The sequence below is a fragment of the Hordeum vulgare genome, chromosome 1H (genome assembly GCF_904849725.1).
Source record: "Hordeum vulgare subsp. vulgare chromosome 1H, MorexV3_pseudomolecules_assembly, whole genome shotgun sequence".
Classification (NCBI taxonomy): Eukaryota; Viridiplantae; Streptophyta; class Magnoliopsida; order Poales; family Poaceae; genus Hordeum; species Hordeum vulgare.
In genome coordinates, this window is record NC_058518.1 from 297,276,607 (window position 1) to 297,294,802 (window position 18,196).

At 44.2% G+C, this 18,196-nt stretch overlaps 1 protein-coding gene across 3 annotated transcripts; it reads left to right on the forward strand.

Annotated features, from left to right (window-relative positions):
* The first annotated feature begins 393 nt into the window (after nucleotides 1–393).
* LOC123431974 (pseudouridine kinase) lies at nucleotides 394–9,376 on the forward strand. Of its 3 annotated transcripts, none has more exons than XM_045115361.1 (9): nucleotides 394–559; nucleotides 677–793; nucleotides 1,666–1,768; nucleotides 1,891–1,938; nucleotides 6,517–6,614; nucleotides 6,710–6,824; nucleotides 7,598–7,725; nucleotides 8,242–8,803; nucleotides 9,175–9,376. In XM_045115361.1, the coding sequence occupies exons 1-9, from the start codon at nucleotides 434–436 to the stop codon at nucleotides 9,222–9,224; spliced, it is 1,347 nt and encodes a 448-aa protein (XP_044971296.1). In that variant the 5' UTR covers nucleotides 394–433; the 3' UTR covers nucleotides 9,225–9,376. The 3 variants fall into 3 exon arrangements, with proteins under 3 accessions (XP_044971296.1, XP_044971297.1, XP_044971298.1); XM_045115362.1 differs by having other exon boundaries at nucleotides 7,643–7,725; XM_045115363.1 differs by having other exon boundaries at nucleotides 7,646–7,725.
* The last annotated feature ends 8,820 nt before the right edge of the window (nucleotides 9,377–18,196 follow it).

Genomic DNA, 18,196 nt, shown 5'->3' on the forward strand with positions numbered 1-18,196 from the left:
TATTAAACCGTGCATCAATGATCTTTATTTCCGTGTTTGTTTGAAGGTTTATTATGTTTGTCTTGTGAAAATTATGCAATGCCAAATGACAGTTTTAAGGTTTGGGGTTGGGGTAAAGACTAGAACCCTCAAACCCAACCCTTATAACAGAATTGGGGCAAAGACTAGAACCCTCAAACCCAACCCTTATAACAGAATTGGGGCAAAGACTAGAACCCTCAAACCCAACCCTTATAACAGAATATTCTGTTATAAGGGTTGGGTTTGAGGGTTCTAGTCTTTGCCCCTGTTTTTCAACCCTTAAAAGTGTCAAAAATGTGCAATTCTCGACCCTTAAAACTGGTTTTTGTTTTAAGGGTGCTCTAACGGGTGTGCTAGAGTTGTTCTTGTGAATCTTTGGTCACATCGCTTTCTCCCCACGGCCCGAAATTACATGTCGACGCCCCCGGCCGTCCCCATGACCGCCGCCGCCGCCGCCGCCGCCGCCTCGTCTTCCCGCCGGAGGATGGAGGCCGTCCGCCGCCATCTCCTCCCTCGGCCGCCGCCCGTCCTTAGCTTGGTACGACCTATCGGCTATCTGTTAGAGCCCCCCGCCTGCCATCCCACTAAGTCCCCTCCTAACTCACCCGCATCATGTTCTTCTGTTCTTGCTTAATCTGTCTCATTTCGTGCTCAGAATCAGCTAAGCGCCGCGGAGGCAGGAGAGAGCCCGGTGATCATCGGCGGAATGGTGCTGGACATCCACGCGAAGCCATCCGTGCCGCCACATCCTGGCACCACCGTTCCTGGGATGGTAAATCACATCATCTTGCTTTGAACGCGCTCCTCGTTTTCACCGATTGATAGCTTGAATCACATGATATTTTGCTGGATTGCATGGTGCGAGGTATAAGCCTGTGGTGTGACGTTTGGATCAGCCATCACCAGTAGCCTAATTCTGTCAAAATAGGTTTTGCTAGGATATATCCCCTCACACATTCATTGCAAAAATCTCTACTATCGCACTTTTAGTCTGGTCGTTGTGCTAACCAACCGTAAACTTGGCAAACCACAAGATTCCTCTTCTGACCAGGCAAAACAATTTTTGGTTTCAGAAAATATTTTGCCCCCACCGAAGAAAATGCTTTTCCACATATTTCTTAAAATAATTGGCCAAATTCAAAATTTGGAGTTGTGTGTGCTGGCAGGTTTTTCTTTAGAATCATATTAACCCTAGATTTTCAAATTAGAGTGATTTTATTAGCTAAAACTAACCATTTTCTTGTGACTAACCGAACTGGTTGATTTCACAGTTTTTGGCCGCAGTTCTGCTGATCATGAGAGGTGTCGGAATTTGCAGACAATTTTGCCCAAACTTAGTCCATAAAAACTACTCCCTCCGTCCCATAATATAAGACGCTTTTTGACACTACACTAATGCAAGAAAACGCCTTACATTATGGGACAAAGGGAGTACAAGTTCTGTCATATTTGATCTCTTATATACTTCATCCTTGTTATTATGTATGTATAATTATTTTGAACACCTACCTTTGATATTATATGCATTTTATTCATCCTTAGGTCGAGGCATATAGCTTGCGAGCTTGCACTAGTTTTATTTCTGTCATATAACAAGAAAAGTTTGAGTGGAATACCATTTGATGACATGTTTGTACTTCATAGGTTAAGTACATCGGTGGGGGAGTAGCTAGAAATATTGCTGAGTGCATGGCTAAGCTTGGGACTCAACCACACATGATTAGTGTCATTGGAGATGATATGGCAGGTAAAATGCAATTATGATGACCGACTTTTTCTAATAACTAGATGTACTCACGTCAAAATACTCTTCCTTTTCCTGCCTTGTGTGAAAACTTGATCCAATACTTTTCGTTAATTTTGCTAAAGGGGATTTCCTATTGAAGTACTGGAGGGTAGCTGGACTATGTACAGATGGTAAGTGTGAAGTTATCTATCATTTCATATTGATTGTGATATCACATCATATATTTGTATGCATTTTTGTGGTTATGGTAAACTCAGTTGTAATAGTACTTTTGTATGTTGCTAATATGTTGAATATTTCCCCTTTACAGTTAAGTAGTTTCTGGTTCTCCACTGGCTTAATGTTGTTTGGCAATTTGCTCTGTGCTTATTTGTGATGCAATGGTACAGGCCTACAGTTTGGTACAACAAACCAAAGTTGAAACTAAACTGTAGTGGAACAAGAAAAGCACCCCCACCCCCTCCCCACCGCGTTGATCAAATAGCTCACAACCACCTTCTGCCAAATTCGGTGCTAGTCATGTTATAGGGTCGAGGTTATGGTCTAGAGGGGGGGTGAATAGACCTTATAAAATATACGTCCAATTTAAGTGGTCAAGTTTTAAACTTTTCTACCAAGGTTGCCTAGGGAAGCCTACACAACAAGTCTACAACAAGATAAGAGCGTGGAAGCGAAAATTGCAGGTAACTTGGAGTAAGGGAAAAAAGATTGCAAGCACATCAAACGCAACCATGGTTTCTCGATGTTCAGATTGTTGATCCGATTGTACTCCTAATTGGTGAAGGTTCTGACACAAAGTCCTAGGCCACACCAATGCCTCGGCAAGGTCGACCACTAAGGTCCCACGAAGTCTCTTGCCCACCTATTTCACTATGGCTTGATACTACGAAGGTCAAAACCTCACTCGGGGTTGATCTTTGCGAAGAAGGCAATCACTAGGCCTTCTACAAACTCTTGATTCCTTCACACCTTGAAGGCTATCAAGAGACTCCTAATTGTCTAGGAGACGCACACCCTCGAGTAGTGGCGGAGCCAGGAATTTTCTCCTCGCTATTCATTTGTAGAATGCAATAGCAATATGACAACAAATATACAACAAGCTAGCAACACTATTCCCATGTATCATCAAACCTTTGGTATCCATCTGAATACCTAAGAATACCCCTAGCGCTGCCCCTGCCCTCCAAAAGTAACAAGCAAAGTATAGTCACTTGGATGAACTCCTCAAAAGATCTTCAATCAACTCTCTCAAGAACCCATAGGATGGATCTCTCTCACTAAGAATCAAATGATGAAGCAAGTAGAGATGGAGCACTAAGGGGTCCAAGAGACGGGGGAGCGCACCATGCTCTTCGACGAGCCGGACCAGCTATACTGGAGGTGGTCCGCCAACGGAGCTTACTCCGCGCAGTCCTGTTACCAGGCCACCTTCCAAGGATCGACGGTTTGCTACTCCTGGAAGCTAATTTGGAAGAGCTGGGTGCCATCGACGTCGAGAGTGAAATTCTTCCATTGGTTGGCAAACCAAGACCGTAGCTGGACCGCAGAGAGACTTGCTCGTCGTGGCTTGCAACACCACCCTCCCTGCCTTCCGTGTGACCAGGCACCTGCGACGATCCGACATCTACTACCCACGTGCCCCTTTACAAGGGAAAGCTGGCACACGGTCTTCACATGGCTGCGCATATCGGCACCGGTGCCCGAACACGAGGCCTCCCTTATGGAATGGTGGCTACAACGCAAAGCTCTGCGATCCATCGCGCTACTCGTGCCTTGTATGCTTTGGAAACATACAAATGCATGTGTTTTTGATCATGTGAACCTCGCTCGACGAGCTTGTACACAAGATCAAGGACGAGGCCAGATGCTGGGCAAAGGTCGGGGCTCAACGGCTCTGGGTCATTTTGCCACCATCATGGGATGTCCATTGATCTCACTGTTAGCTATGTAAGCTCGCCTCCTAGGAGGTTGTACCTGCACTTTATCTTTCCAATGCAATGAAGCGCAAAGGTCCTTTGCGTTTTCTTGAAGAAAAAAAGTTCTGCCTTCAAACCCTTTGAAAATTCGCTCAAAGAATGCTTGCCCAATCAGTGATGTGGGGGTCTATATTACTCCCTCCGGTTTTAAATACAAGGCCACTATCAAAAATACAATTTGCATCAATAGAACCCCACTATCTCTTCCTGAGAAGAATTCATTAGATTTTTGCCTTGTACGATGGTGCTTACTAATGCAAATGTTGCATGCAGCCATAGGGAAAGAGGAACCACATGTAACATGTTTAATTATCCTGGAACACAAGAGGTTTTCCACACAATTAGTCCTGCTATTTATTAGTTGGTTTTGTTTTCTTGGTATCTGAAAAATGAGATAGTGGGCTTGTATACAAAAATGGAGGGACTATTATAAAAGCAGAAATCTGACCGTTGCACGATACTCCTTCCCTTTCGGTTTATAGGGCTTATCTCAATTTTTTATTTTTTACATTTTATAAGTCTCAATTTTATTGCTCGCATTCACATGTTCAGATTTCAATGTGCATTAAATCGTTGCATGCAAGGATTAAGAGAAAACCCACCAATACATGTAAATGTTCTTGGTCATTTATTGGTCAGGCATGCATGCATTGCCATTAATACATTGGTTAACACAATTTCTTGAGGAAAACGATTGCAACAGTTGAATACTTTTGCAACCTACAAAAATTATTCCACCACTCACCATGTACCCTGGTTGGTGAGATTTTTGAATTGAGCCCTATAAACCGGAAGGAGGGGGGGGGGGGGGGGGGGTGTTACCTTACAACTTGCTCGGTTGAACTGAACAGAAAACCTGCTAGTACTGAACTCGTTCAAAATTTGATGGTCAGGCGGGAAAAATGACTTTACTTGCAAGTGCCTGGCACTCACAAGTACTGAGTTGTCCAGTAACCTCTTAAAAATTCGGGTGGGGGAGGGGGTACCCAATGCAAAAGAGACGGAGGTACTGGATAATGGAGTAGCTCATTTCTGCATGAAAGAGCAACTTGCTCAGACGTATGGAAGTGATAATTCTCAGAAGTGCCGGGGTCAACGGAGGAAGCCCTGGAATTGAATGGTGCATAAACATCAAGTCTCAGCTCGGATATGCCAAAAAGATTTTGCTTGGAAATACCGGACCTATACCGAGACACTGAGCCGAAGCAAACTGAGAGGTGCTCGGAAGTGCCAGACAAGGTTAAGCTCGGAGATACCGGAGCTAACAGAGATACACTTGGTAGGACAAAAGGTCGATGGTACTGGAAAACAAATCTCAGTTGTTCTGGGAAACACTTAGAGAACTGGGTTTGCTCATCAGGATCACTCACTCCTCACTGGCTTGGTAGAACCAGGTAGGAAATACTCGGAGATATCGGGATGTAGGAAAAATTTGACGAATGAAATGTTTGGAAACTTGGGGATTTTGTTGTGGATCTTGACATAGGGTTCATCCCTAGCTATTTGCTTGTACTCCTCTTGATAATACAGTTATCCTTAAACTCAATGTGAATCTAAACGCTCTTATATTTCTTTATGGATGGAGTAGATAGTAAGCTAGCGTAAAGAAACAACCACTTGTAAGGACAAAAAAATAAGGGGTCACTGTTGATGTTTTCACATCAAAATGGACCAAGTCCTGAACCAAACCGGATAAACCAATAGTCCGTTTAATTGCCTTGTGATTAATCACCAAAATTAATAGGGGGACTAAATGCACTTTCACATTTACCCATCTCACTACAACATATTGTGTTGAGCATGTAAGCAATGTGTCAGATATTGTGCAATCCATCAAAGGGTACAAACTGGTTAAATGATTCAAATTAAGAGGACATAACATGTGCATTATCTTTCTATTTGTTGATAACTGAATTTAATACCTTTGAGGAAAAATAAAGTTCTATGGGTTTTCTGTGAACTTAAAAGAATTTAAAAAAAGTACTTGGATATAATCAGCTAAATTAAAAGTTTTTACTGACTAAATTATGTGTTTGGTTTACACCTAAATGGTAAGTGAAATGATCTTTAGACCAGGCTGTTAACTTTGTGATAATTATGTATTGCTCCCTTGGCTCTTCTGAAAATTATGCTGCTCACTTTTCTTGGTCTCCAGTATATTATTTTGACTACTGTTTTTTTAGGGGAATTTTATGTTAGTAAAGTTCTGTCAACAACAAATTTAGTATTGTGACCTTTGTATATCTGGTATAAATATGTAGATAGTATGCTAGCGATGGTCAAATTGTAAAAAGATACAACATGGGCTCTGGAGCATCCTTTCTGACATAGTGTTCTGTATGCCTAATATTGAATGAAGAGATCATTCTGTTAAATAATTGGCTGAATCAAGCGATAATAAGTTAGCTAATTGGCTAAGACTAAGTCTTTCAAAGATCTCATTGCAGTTTTTGAGACAAGACCTTCAACTCTCTTGCAGCAACTTGCAAGCGATAGAACACCACCATGAGGGTCTCAATTATTCTTGTGATAATATGACGTCTTCTCTATAGAAACATCTTAATTTCTTATTTCAATTGTGAATGCTGTTCATGAATTGTTAATGGTTTTTTAAATTTTCTTTTTGCCCGTTTGAATGATCTTTGGTTATTTTCTACTCCCTCCGTCCCGTAATATAAGATCATTTTGCAAGCGATGTTAGCTTACAAAATGATCTTATATTATTGGGACGGAGGGAGTATTAGCTAACATTATCTCACAGCACTTAAGTAGGAATACTGCAGGTTCCTGATGTTACAACCCCAGTAGTATCAAATGTATTTGATCGGAATGGAGAATTATTTGCTGGCGTCGCGAGTGTGCAAGCAGTTGTAAGAATTATTCAATGAAATGTGAACTGTTTCCTTACATTGAACATTGATGCTTGCTAATTAGCACTATATTTATATCTGTTTTCTTGGGGCAGGAAACTTTTCTTACCCCTAGCTGGATATATCAGTTCTACCGCCGTATCTCCACTGCACCACTACTAATGCTTGATGCCAATTTATCTCCTGAGTCACTTCAAGCTGCATGCAAAAGTAGGTTGTTACATTTTTCTCATTATCTTCTGTAACTTATTTTGTTTTTGTATGCATGTGTAAGTTGGATGCTCGATAGAATAAATTTTATTTACCATATCAGGTGGCAGTTTTGAGACTGAGAATTCTGATTCTTAGAAGTTTGTGGAGGGATTTTCAGACTAAATTTGTACTTATTCGATGTATTGAAGCTAACTGATATTTTCCTTCAGAATTCAAATTCAAAACCTAAATTTGATTAATTCAGGGCCAAGCGGGGTCGTCGGCAACTGAAATCTTGGTCTTTAGTACTCCATTCAAATTACAGGTCGCATAGTTTCCAGCTGCATTTTTTGTAAGCCACCATAATGTTTCGTTTACCCATTCTACCCTCTAATGCATTTCCCCCTCATGGTTTACCATGAAGCGACCCAACTTCCAACAAGCTTAAGTATCTCTCTCCATTTCATGCCTTCAAGTCTCTACATGCCCGAGCTCTATTCCTGGATGCACTTTTACTTGAAGGGTGCTCAGGTCCTTTTTATCCTCCGGTCTAGCTACTTTAAATGCTTCTTAATCTGTCTGATCAAACAAAATGGGCTCTGTAATCTAAAATGGAGGGAGTGGATTCTTATATGAAGGCATTGTTGTTGCACTACATTACCTTTTAGTATACTCGTGAACTCCAATCTCCCTTGTTACTATATTATTTTAGGAGCTTTCCCAAAAAATCTTAACTTGAATGTCCCAATTATTACCGGTGTTATGTTTTTCTTATCGTATTTTTTGGGCAGGGTCAAAATTTAGTGATAAACACTATGTTGTGTTATTTGTTTCAGTAGCATATGAATCAGGGGTGCCTGTGTTATTTGAGCCTGTCTCGGTGGTAAAAAGTTCAAGAATCGCGCCAATTGCAGAACATGTGAGTGCAAATGAGTAAGCATTTTTTAGCATGTATATGGGAAGAATTACCCCCTTGGCTGATTCAAGAAAGCACCCCCATAATTCCAAAACTGTTCACTTTGCACCCTCCAACCATTAAAACAAGTGCAGATCTGCACAACTATTCAAATTCCATGGGCAAGAAATGTGTGTATAGCTATGACAGATACCATTAGAGAGAAGAGAGGGAGAGAGAGAGTACCGTTTTGAACAAAGAAGAATAGTAGGGGCACATGTATGTGTGTTGATCTCTAGATGGCAAAATTCAGTGATGTGTCTGTCTGCTCACATAAAAAGTCTGTGATGTGGTTTCCAATGTGGCGACAGTCACTGATGTTTAACCAACCAACCCAAGTTGGTTCCACACCAGTTTTGATAGTTGGATGGTTTTATAGTTGAAGTAGTTTTAGGGAGTCCGGGCAAGAGTTACGCGGTAAATGCACTTCTCTTCCCATTATATTTGAAGTTTTCTTATTGATTTTCTATGGTGATTCAGATAACATGCACTTCCCCGAATGAGATTGAGCTTGTTGCCATGGCAAACGCACTGTCTACTCCTGGGAAATTTAACCTTGTCAAACTGGAGCAGTGCAACAACAAAGCGGAATCTGTAGATTACTTGTTTGAAATGCTCAGCCCGGCAATGTTTTTTCTTCTCGAAAAGGGCATCAAGCTTCTCCTGGTGACACTTGGCTCGAATGGTGTTTTCATATGTTGCAGAGAGCACGTCAACTTTATAAAGGATCAGAAAAGGTGTAAAGTGACGCCTTTCTCAACTCAGCTACTTGAAAAATTGGAGGGATGTTTTCTATCCAGCACGCCTGTTAATTTGTCCAGAGAAGGCTCTTCCAGAACTTGTGTTTTCCATTTACCTGCAACATCTGCCTCAGTGGTCAGCCTCACAGGTGCGGGCGATTGTTTGGTTGGGGGCTTCCTTTCATCTTTATGTGGGGGATTGGATATTATGCAAAGTGTTGCAGTTGGGATTGCTGTAGCAAAGGCATCTGTTGAATCTGAAGCTAACATACCTGCCGATTTTTCTGCTGCAAGCATCGCAGGTCTGTCGCATGAAATCTTTGTCAGTTTCTCTGTTTTATGGGATTGGTTATTGATTTGTTGATATTTCGCTGCGTAAGTGATGAGGCTATTTCTTGTGTCCAAACCCCTGTACTGCCCAAAGTGTAAACATCCATTTAGAGCTTGAAATTCAACACTTGTCCTGAACTCAAGTGCATTTGTGGGAAGTGACAGTGGGATCTTAGTGTTGAAGCTGTCAAATTTGCTCTCTGCGTGTTTGTGCCTGCGGAATGTTCAATCACTTCAATTTTGTATACGATCGTGTTCTGTCGCCTTCTTGGAGAATGTTGTTATGCTCTCTGTTTTATCTTCTCAGATCGCAGCAAAACTAATTACCGCTTCTTGTATGCAGATGATGCAAGAAGGACGCTACTCTCAGCTAGACAAATATGGTGCCAGTAAATAGAAAATTACACCAAACATTTTGGTGTGTTTGTTTTATTCGAATCTTTACTAGAGAGAGTTTCTCATGTCACGGTTCATTTTTCTTGTTCTGAATGGTTGGAATGCACTGCAGCACCATAAATGTGCCTGCCAAAAAAATGCGTTTTGTACCTGATTGTCTCTTTCGGCACCGATGGTCCTCGCTGGTCTGTCCGACGGTGTTGTCGGAGATGGCAATGCCGGTCCAGGAGGTCTCTCTCCCTTTGGGTGACCTTCAACGCTGGCATTTTTTTTAAGAGTACGCAATCACGTACCTTAGCTTTATAGAAGGCAGAAGTATTTACATAGAGTTACAACACAAGGCTGCACTGGACATGCCACCGAAGTCCTAAGACTATTCCATTCCCAAGCTAAATTCTATTACTCACAGAACACGCTAGCTCTAGTACATCCCGCCAACACTCAAGAACGAAGAGTGTCAAACACCACTGAGGTAAACTGTGGTACAATGCACTGGGTGGTGTGGCCAAAAACTAGACCGTTGCGGTTCTTCCATGGTTGCCAGCAGATCAAAAGGACCAAGGAGTCGAAACATTTTCTTTGTTTTGACACCACACGAACACGCCGCTCCGTCTAGCTTTCTACCAAGCAGTCCTCCGCTGACGGAATCATGGTGAGGTCGATTCCGGCCTGTGCAAAGCAGTTGTGCCATGCCTGACGTGCAAAAACACATTGCAGTAGGATGTGATCGACCGTGTCCTCCTTCTGCAAACAAATGTAGCATGGTGATCTCTGATCCTGGAGGCCATGCCTAAACCGACGATCTCGGTCCATAATCGATACTGGGTGGTCACCCACATGAACAACTTGCAAGAATGAGGTGCCCAACACCTCCAAATGGCCCGTGCCGGAGCAAACCGGATGCTGCCCCTCCCATAGCATGGCATAGGTGGAGGCCGAGGTGTAGGAACCAAGATTGTTCCACTTCCACATAGGGGCGTCTGGAAGTGTAGGGTCAAGTTGAATCGTGATCATAATCTCCCATAGTCAAACTAGCTGCACCATCCCCTCGGCTGACAAGTCACCTATAATGTCATTTGCCCAACGATGCAAAAAGAGTGCATCCGATACCGTCCTTCAACGCTGGCATTGTGGTTAGCCTGTTGTCATCCCGCTTTTTTTGAGCTTGTGACCCAGGAAATGGTCTTGAGCCCAATTGATAAGGGCATGTATAATGGTTTATCTTAAAAATGTCATGTAGGATAAATGATGAGGTGAAGGAGAAGGAAATCATACGAAAATGTTTGTCTTCTCTTATTCAAGAGAAAACAAGAGATATCTCTTAGCACAATATGTCTCGCCACGTTTTTCGGAATACATAGTTATTAAAAATAGGACTAGGAAATAATTCATTATAAACATGTTCTTTTATCATTTCTAAATTACATGCAAGACTTAAAATAAAATTATCTTATCTACCATTATACATGTCCTAAAAACATATGTAGTTTCATTAGAGTCGTTGGTTGGTGAGGGTGTTCCTCTTCTTGAGCCACCTTTCGATGAAGTCGGAGATGAGATCACTGTCGCCTTGAATGACATTGTGGAGGTCGCAACCTCTCCCAGGACGATGGTATGTGCCCTCAAAGTTGTTTAGAGCAACTCCAACCGCGCGATCTAAATATATGTGTTTTTTTCTTATTTTATCCTTTTGGGTCGGTCCGGTATATCCATATTCACTTTTTGAAATGGGTCGGCGCTTGTACCCAACGCTACCATGACCCATTTTTAAGGCGGTATGGAAAAAATACAATATAACTATTTTAAAAATAACTGTTAATTAAACATTAATGTCGGCCTCAACGGCTAGCCATAGTTCACAAGTCCATCCATACATTAATTAAAATTATTAAATTAAACATAAAACTAGAGATGTGCTACCCTAGGCGTCCTCCTCATCGTCAACATCGGGGTCGGTGAGGTCGACGAGCGTCGGTGTCGGGCTAGTCCAAGGGAACATCATCTCCCAGGCGGTGGCTATGTCGCTCGTCGGTGGCTGCACCATTACTGGCTGGGCTCTGGTGCGGCGCTCCTCCTCCGCCTCGGCCTCGCGCTCCAACTCCTCGAGTCGTCGCTCCTCGAGGCCCTCCTTCGCGAGCTGCCTTTGCCGCCATTGCTCCAGGTACAGCCGCTCCTGCGCCGACGTCGTCCCCAACAAAATGGGTGGCGCATTGACCCACTCACGCACTGCACCGTCCCACACGTACATCTCCCCTATGGGGAGGCCTGGCTCAGGCTTAGCTGGGTACAGTGGGGCCAGCGGCGGCACGACGCAGTTGCCGGCAGCGGAGAGTGCTATGGCCTCCGCCAGCCGCACCTGGTAAGCCGCCTCCTCCTCCTCCTCCTTGTGCCGCTTTTCCTCCTCGCTCTCACGGAGGGCAGCTGCCAGAGCCTCCTAGTTGGCAGCCTCTGCCTCCTGGTCCTCGTCGTGCACAACGAGGGGCGGCGGTACGCCAGCCATCACGTCGCGGACGCCACACCGACGCTGCTCCTCGTGCTCCCACGCAAACCAGACCTCCCAATCGGGAGAGTCTGCAACGTACACAAGGTTGAGGCGCTGCTCTGGCGTGAGCTGCTGCCGCCATGCATCACCTCCTCCACATGCGCCCGCGCCGACCGCGGCACCGCCGACACTGGGATCCTCTCCAGATCCAAGTGCCAGTCATGTGGCAGCGTGATGTCGGGATAGGGGAGGGGGATGCGGTGCTCCTAGTGCCACCTCACCTGGTGCACTGGTACGCTGATCCATTGCAAAGGAGGGTGGGAAGATGCCGACGAGAGGAGCGCGTGGACATGAATAGCGGGGCCCTTGCCCTTGTCCTTGCCAGAGCTCGAGCCTATGCCGGAGAAGAAGCCCATGATGGTGGCCAGGGTTTGTCGCCGGCTGGGGGAGCAGTGGGTGGCTACACTATTGGAAATTACTTTTTTGCCATCTGCCAAATCTTTGCCGTCTGCTAGCTGATGGCAAAGAGTGTCTTTGCCGTCAGCTACCACAAAGCAGACGGCAAAGAACTGGCTGATGGCATAGAGTGTCTTTGCCATCAGTCACATCTTTGCCGTCAGCTAGCAGACGACAAAGAGTCGCACAACAGATGGCAAACATGTAGATGGGCCTACCTGACCACGGGGACGTTAGGTCAAACCAGAGTCCCTTCTTTGTCGTCTGCTAGCGGACGACAAAGAGTCCAGAGGCAGACGACAAAGCGCTAACTCCGTGTGTAACGGCTCCACCCCGCCCCTCTCTCTCTCACCCACTGTAACGGCTCCACACCCTGCACCTCTCTCTCTCTCCCACTCCTCTCCCCGACGCCTACCGCCGCCACCACCGTCTCGCCGCCGCCCCTGTCGCCCCCGGCGCCGCCCTGGTGCCTCACAGCCCCGCCGCCGCCGCCCCACCGCCCTCGTCGCCAGCCCCCTGGCGCAGCTGCCCCACCTCTCCCCGACGCCTACCTGAGCCACCACCGTCCCGCCACCCCCAACACCCCGGCCCCGCCACAGCCGCCCCTCCCGGTGAGCCCCCACACCCCCCGCACGGGAAAGTTGATTTTTTATTGTTTGGTATTTAGTTTTTTGGAATTAGATTATAACTGCCGGCATGATTTTTTATTGTTGTTGTAGTAGTTGTTCTTGTTATTGTAGTTGTTGTAGTAGTTGTTGTTATTGTAGTTGTTGTGGCATATATAGTTTAGTTGGTAGGTTAGTTAATTAGTAGTTTTAGTGGTAGTTTAGTTAGTTGGTAGATTTAGTTAGTTAATTAGTAGATTTAGTAGGTAGTTTAGTGGTAGATTTTGTTTTGTTAATTAGTGGTAGCTAGATTCTTTTTTAGTTACTTAGTGGTAGATTCTGTTTTTGTTATTTTTTTGCTGTTTAGTGCTATATAGGTTTAGCGATAGGTTTAGTTAGCTTGGTTAGTTAGGTAGCTTAATAGAAATAATAGGAAGAAGAAGAAGAGGAGGAGGAGGAGAAGAGGAGAAGAGGAGGAGAAGAGGAGGAGAAGAAGAAGAAGAAGAAGAAGAAGAAGAGGAGGAGGAGGAGGAGGAGAAGACAAAAATAAGAAGGAGAAGAAGAAAAGAAGAAGAGAAGAAGAAGAGAAGAAGAGAAGAAGAATACCTTCTCCTCCTTCTCCTTCTTCTCCTCCTTCTTCTCCTCCTCATCCTTCTCCTTCTTCTTGATTTCTTCTTCTTCTCCTCCTCCTCCTCTTTCTTCTCCTCTTTCTTATTCTCCTTACCTTATTTTCCCCAACAATGAGATAATTAGCCCATTTAGCTACAAATGGCATAAAAACCTTGGTTAGCTCATGAATATTATATTCTTAACTTGTTTTCCTCTAAAATGACATAATTAGAATATTTGTGTTGATCGGGTGGATTTACATGTGATAGTTGTCTCGTCGCTGTGAGGTCTGCTGTGTGAAGACCTCCCCGTGCGTTGTACGAGCTCCGCCCCTGCATTCGTGGGCCAGTACAAATTTCATCTCCTTCTCGCCCCTTCATTTACTGTGGCTCGGTTTCCGGATGAAACTTTCCAGATTTAGATAATTAAATTAATTTATCAGTATGCGTGACCAGTATGCGTCTCCCGTTCGAAAGGTCGACATCTATAAATATGCATGTCTTTTCATTTTTATAACCGCCATCCTTTCGAATTGTCCAACATTATCCATGGACAGCCCGAGTATGTGTAGATTGGGTTCATTTTCCCGTATGATGTGCTCTGGGTCCGATGCGGAATTTCATCAGTGCCTCCCTGTTGTTCTCCAGATGCACATCCTCTCTGTTTATTGCGGAGACGTGTATCAGGAGAACAGCGGGGAGGTGCTGCCGAAATTTTGCGTTGGATCCGGAGCAGAGCATGGGAAAACGAACCCAATCTACACATACTCGGGTGGGATTAGGACCTATCTTTACCTATTAGCGTGTAGCTTGCCTGGACGTAATAAAAATGGCGAACCTGATTAACCGATGAATATAAATGCTAAATTATATATAAATATATTTCTTCTGTCTTTAGTAGCTAGGCAAGATGAGTGATCGTGCGTGGATGTATACCGGTCACCCAATTCAGAAAGAGATGATGAAAGAATGGTTTGTAAAAACAAAGGAATTTGTGAAAGCCGCATTCGCAAATGGTCAGGAAAGAAACTATTGCCCCTGTCCTGGATGCGACAACTATAAAAAGACGACAGAGGCTGTAATGATTAAACACCTGCAGAGGAGGGGTTTTAAGCCTAATTATACGGTGTGGACATTTCATGGTGAGTCTATACAACGCACAAGAGCTGAGGTGGTCCGTCGTCGCACCGACGAGCATGGTACCGGGATCGAAGACATGGTGCAAGACTTTGATGATGCTCGGGATTCGGAAGATGAGATGGAGGAATCTAAAAAGGCCTTTTATGAAATGTTGGAGTCTTCAAAACGTCCTCTCCATGAGCACACTGAGCTTTGTCAGCTGGATGCAATTGCACAAGTAATGGCTCTGAAGGTTCAGTTCAACTTGGGAAGAGAATGCTACGACGCGATGATGACACTATTTGGACGCTTCCTACCCAAAGGCCATGTCATGTCTGCAAACCTGTACCAGTCGGACAAAATACTTCGTGTACTTAAGATGCCCTACGAGAAGATAGATGCATGTGAGAAAGGATGTGTCTTATTTAGGAAGGAGTATGCACACTTGGACTATTGTCCCAATTGCGAGTCTTGCAGGTATCTTGTGGTAGAGAACGGTATGGGTGAGAAGATGCAGACCAAAATCGCAGTTAGTGTTCTTCGGTATATGCCAATCGTACCAAGACTTCAACGTATTTTCATGGTCGAAGAGACAGCCAGACAAATGACATGACACAAATTGGGCAAAAGAACCGAACTAGATGCGTATGGGAATAAGATGGTGGTACACACATCAGATGGGGAAGCGTGGAAACATTTCGATGGATTGCATCAGGATAAAGCGGCAGATCCAAGGAATCCTCGAGTCTGCATCACCACAGATGGTTTTAATCCCTTCGACATGACGGCAACCAAATATAGTTGTTGGCCTGTATTTGTCATTCCACTCAATCTCCCCCCGGACAGATTATGCAAAGAAAGAACATATTTCTGACGTTGATAATTCAAGGGCCCAATTATCCGGGGAAGAATATGAATGTGTACCTGCAACAGCTTAAGGATGAATTGGAAGACGCTTGGGATAATGGGGTCAAGACATACGATGCCGCTAGAAAACAAAACTTCAAAATGCATGTGTGGTACATGTACTCTATGCATGACTTGCCGGCGTATGCACTATTCTCTGGATGGTGTGTGCATGGAAGGTTCCCGTGCCCCCAATGCAAGGCAACTCTTCAGTTTCATTGGTTGCAGGAGGGTCGAAAGTATTCTTGCTTTGACTTGCATAGACAGTTCCTGGATCCTGACTATCAGTTCAGAAAAGACAAGAAGAACTTTACCAAAGGTAAATTTGTCAAAAACTTGGCACCACCTGCGTTGACAGGCCAACAGATCCTGGATCAGTTAAACGCCCTCGAGCCTGATCCAATGCGTCTAGGGTATTTCAAGGGGTATAATTCAAAACACGCCTGGACTCACAAGCCATGCTTCTGGGATCTGCCTTACTTCAAAGACCTCCTTCTTCCACACAATATCGACATGATGCACATTGAAAAGAATATCGGAGAGGCTATTTTTGGTACATTGTTTGACATAGATGGGAAGACAAAGGATAATACTAAGGCTAGAGTCGATCAAGAGACACTATGTCATAGACCGTTACAAAACATGCGAGAAGGCAAAGGTAAGCAGAAGTGGTCGAAGCCAAAGGCCTGTTTCAATCTTGGAAGGCCACCTATGAGGGAAATTATCTTGTGGGTCAAAATGCACTTGATGTTCCCCGATGGGTATGCAGAGAATCTAAAGAGGGGAGCGAGTCTTGAAAAATTAAAAATCTTTGGTCTCAAGAGTCATGATTGGCACATATGGCTAGAGCGGGTAATGCCGGTGATGTTACGTGGCTTTATTCCTGAGGATGAATGGCTAGTACTGGCGGAGCTGAGCTATTTCTTTCGTGTTCTTTGTGCGAAAGAATTGTCGCCTGGCGTGGCAGAAGACATGGGGGAGTTTGCACCCGAGTTGTTGTGCAAGTTAGAGAAGATCTTTCCACCGGGCTTCTTTAATTCAATGCAGCATTTGATTTTACATCTACCGACCGGGGCAAGATTGGGTGGGCCCGTGCAAGATCGTTGGTTCTATGCGATTGAGAGGATGCAAAAGACCCTTCGAGCTAAATGTAAAAATAAGCATAGAATTGAAGCATCGATGGCTGAGGCATTCATTACTGAGGAGGTAGCAAACTTTGTGACAACACACTACGAAGCCAAAAATCATCATTTGCATAATCCGAAGCCTCGGCACAATGATGCAGACCCTAAAAAAGGTGGGTCCAACCTCAACCTATTCAAAGGGAATCTCGCACCAGCCGGTGCTTCAAAACCAATAACGTTGGATGTCGAAGAATGGCGAAACACTTTGTTGTATATCTTCAACAACCTAACAGAAGTGCGGCCGTACATCGAGTGAGTTCTCGGCACATTTTCCCGTAACTTCTAATTCCTTTGAACTGCTCTTATTCCCGGATATTTCAAATAGCCGTTACGTCGCCATTTTCTCAGATGGAGCGGTGATCGAAAATGATTCCGTCGAAGAGTATGAGCTTTTGTCAAAGACAGGAGGCGACTATCCCGGTTTCATCTCTTGGTTCAAACAAACGGTAATTATCAATAATGGACCATTTCATTTCTTGGTCTAACTTGCGGCTAATGCAACAATCGTTTCGTATTAAACTTGTAGGCTAATTCAGAGTCTATGGACGCCGAATTGAGACAAGTCGCTAATGGTTTTGACTATAAGGTCTGTTCATTTGAGAAATACAACATCAACGGGTATCTCTTTCGTACCTTTGGCAAAGAGCTATCTATGCCCGACCGGAAATCTACAAATTGTGGTGTCTCTGCTATCGGCAAAGGTGTTATCGAGTATTATGGAAGAGTTGAAGCAATTTATGAACTTCAATTCTATGGTGAAAACCCACCGAACGTCGTAGTCTTCAAAAGTTATTGGTTCCAGCCGAAGGAAACTAGAAGGACTCATGAACATATAGAACTAGTCAAAATCAATCCAAACACCCATTTAGATGTTCCCGATGTCTATATTACGGCTCAACAGGCGATCCAAGTTTTCTATCTACCGTGGGCATGCCAAACGGATAAGAATCTGGAAGGTTGGTATGTTGTTTATGAAGTGCCGCCACATGTGAGACCACCTCTCCTAAATGAACATGATTATGAACCTCACATTAACCCATACACATATGATGGAGAATTCTTCCAAGAAACACGTCTTTCCAAGAAACGTTTCAAGAACCGCCGTGCTTCACCCAAGAACATGGAAGTAGACAGCGACAATGGATCCGACTCCACCCCTGAGCCGGAACTAGAAGACCTGGAACTCGTAGAGGTTACTGATGCGGATGACCTGTCAATGCTTCAACGATTAAAGAAAGGCCTTTCACAACTTCACGCCATTGAATCCGACGATCACGTCATTCATGAAGACATGCGTGATAGTGATGATGATTATTATTTGTAAGATTCACAACTTAAATTATATATATTTTAATCTTTATTATTCATGTACATATTATTATTCATGTCAGTTATTCAATTTTTTTATGTTGTACTAATTTCTTTTAATCTTTATCATGGCAGGTCACCAGGTGTTGAAAGATGGTGGGCGCTGGTCCGGAGCGCTCGACGGGTTCTTCCCAGCCGCCCCGCACGAGGGGTGGTACTTCCCTTCCACCCCTATCTCTCCGTAGAGCCTTGGCAGACAGTCTGTCGACACCACCCGTGGGTTCTTCTTCGTCGGCGGCAT

Bases quoted from the DNA above. Each gene is read 5' to 3' on its own strand.
- LOC123431974 (XM_045115361.1), top strand. From the start codon at position 434: ATGTCGACGCCCCCGGCCGTCCCCATGACCGCCGCCGCCGCCGCCGCC. The intron at 1,939-6,516 runs GTAAGTGTGAAG...GCACTTAAGTAG, and splicing joins AGCTGGACTATGTACAGATG to GAATACTGCAGGTTCCTGAT. The intron at 8,804-9,174 runs GTCTGTCGCATG...TCTTGTATGCAG, and splicing joins TTCTGCTGCAAGCATCGCAG to ATGATGCAAGAAGGACGCTA.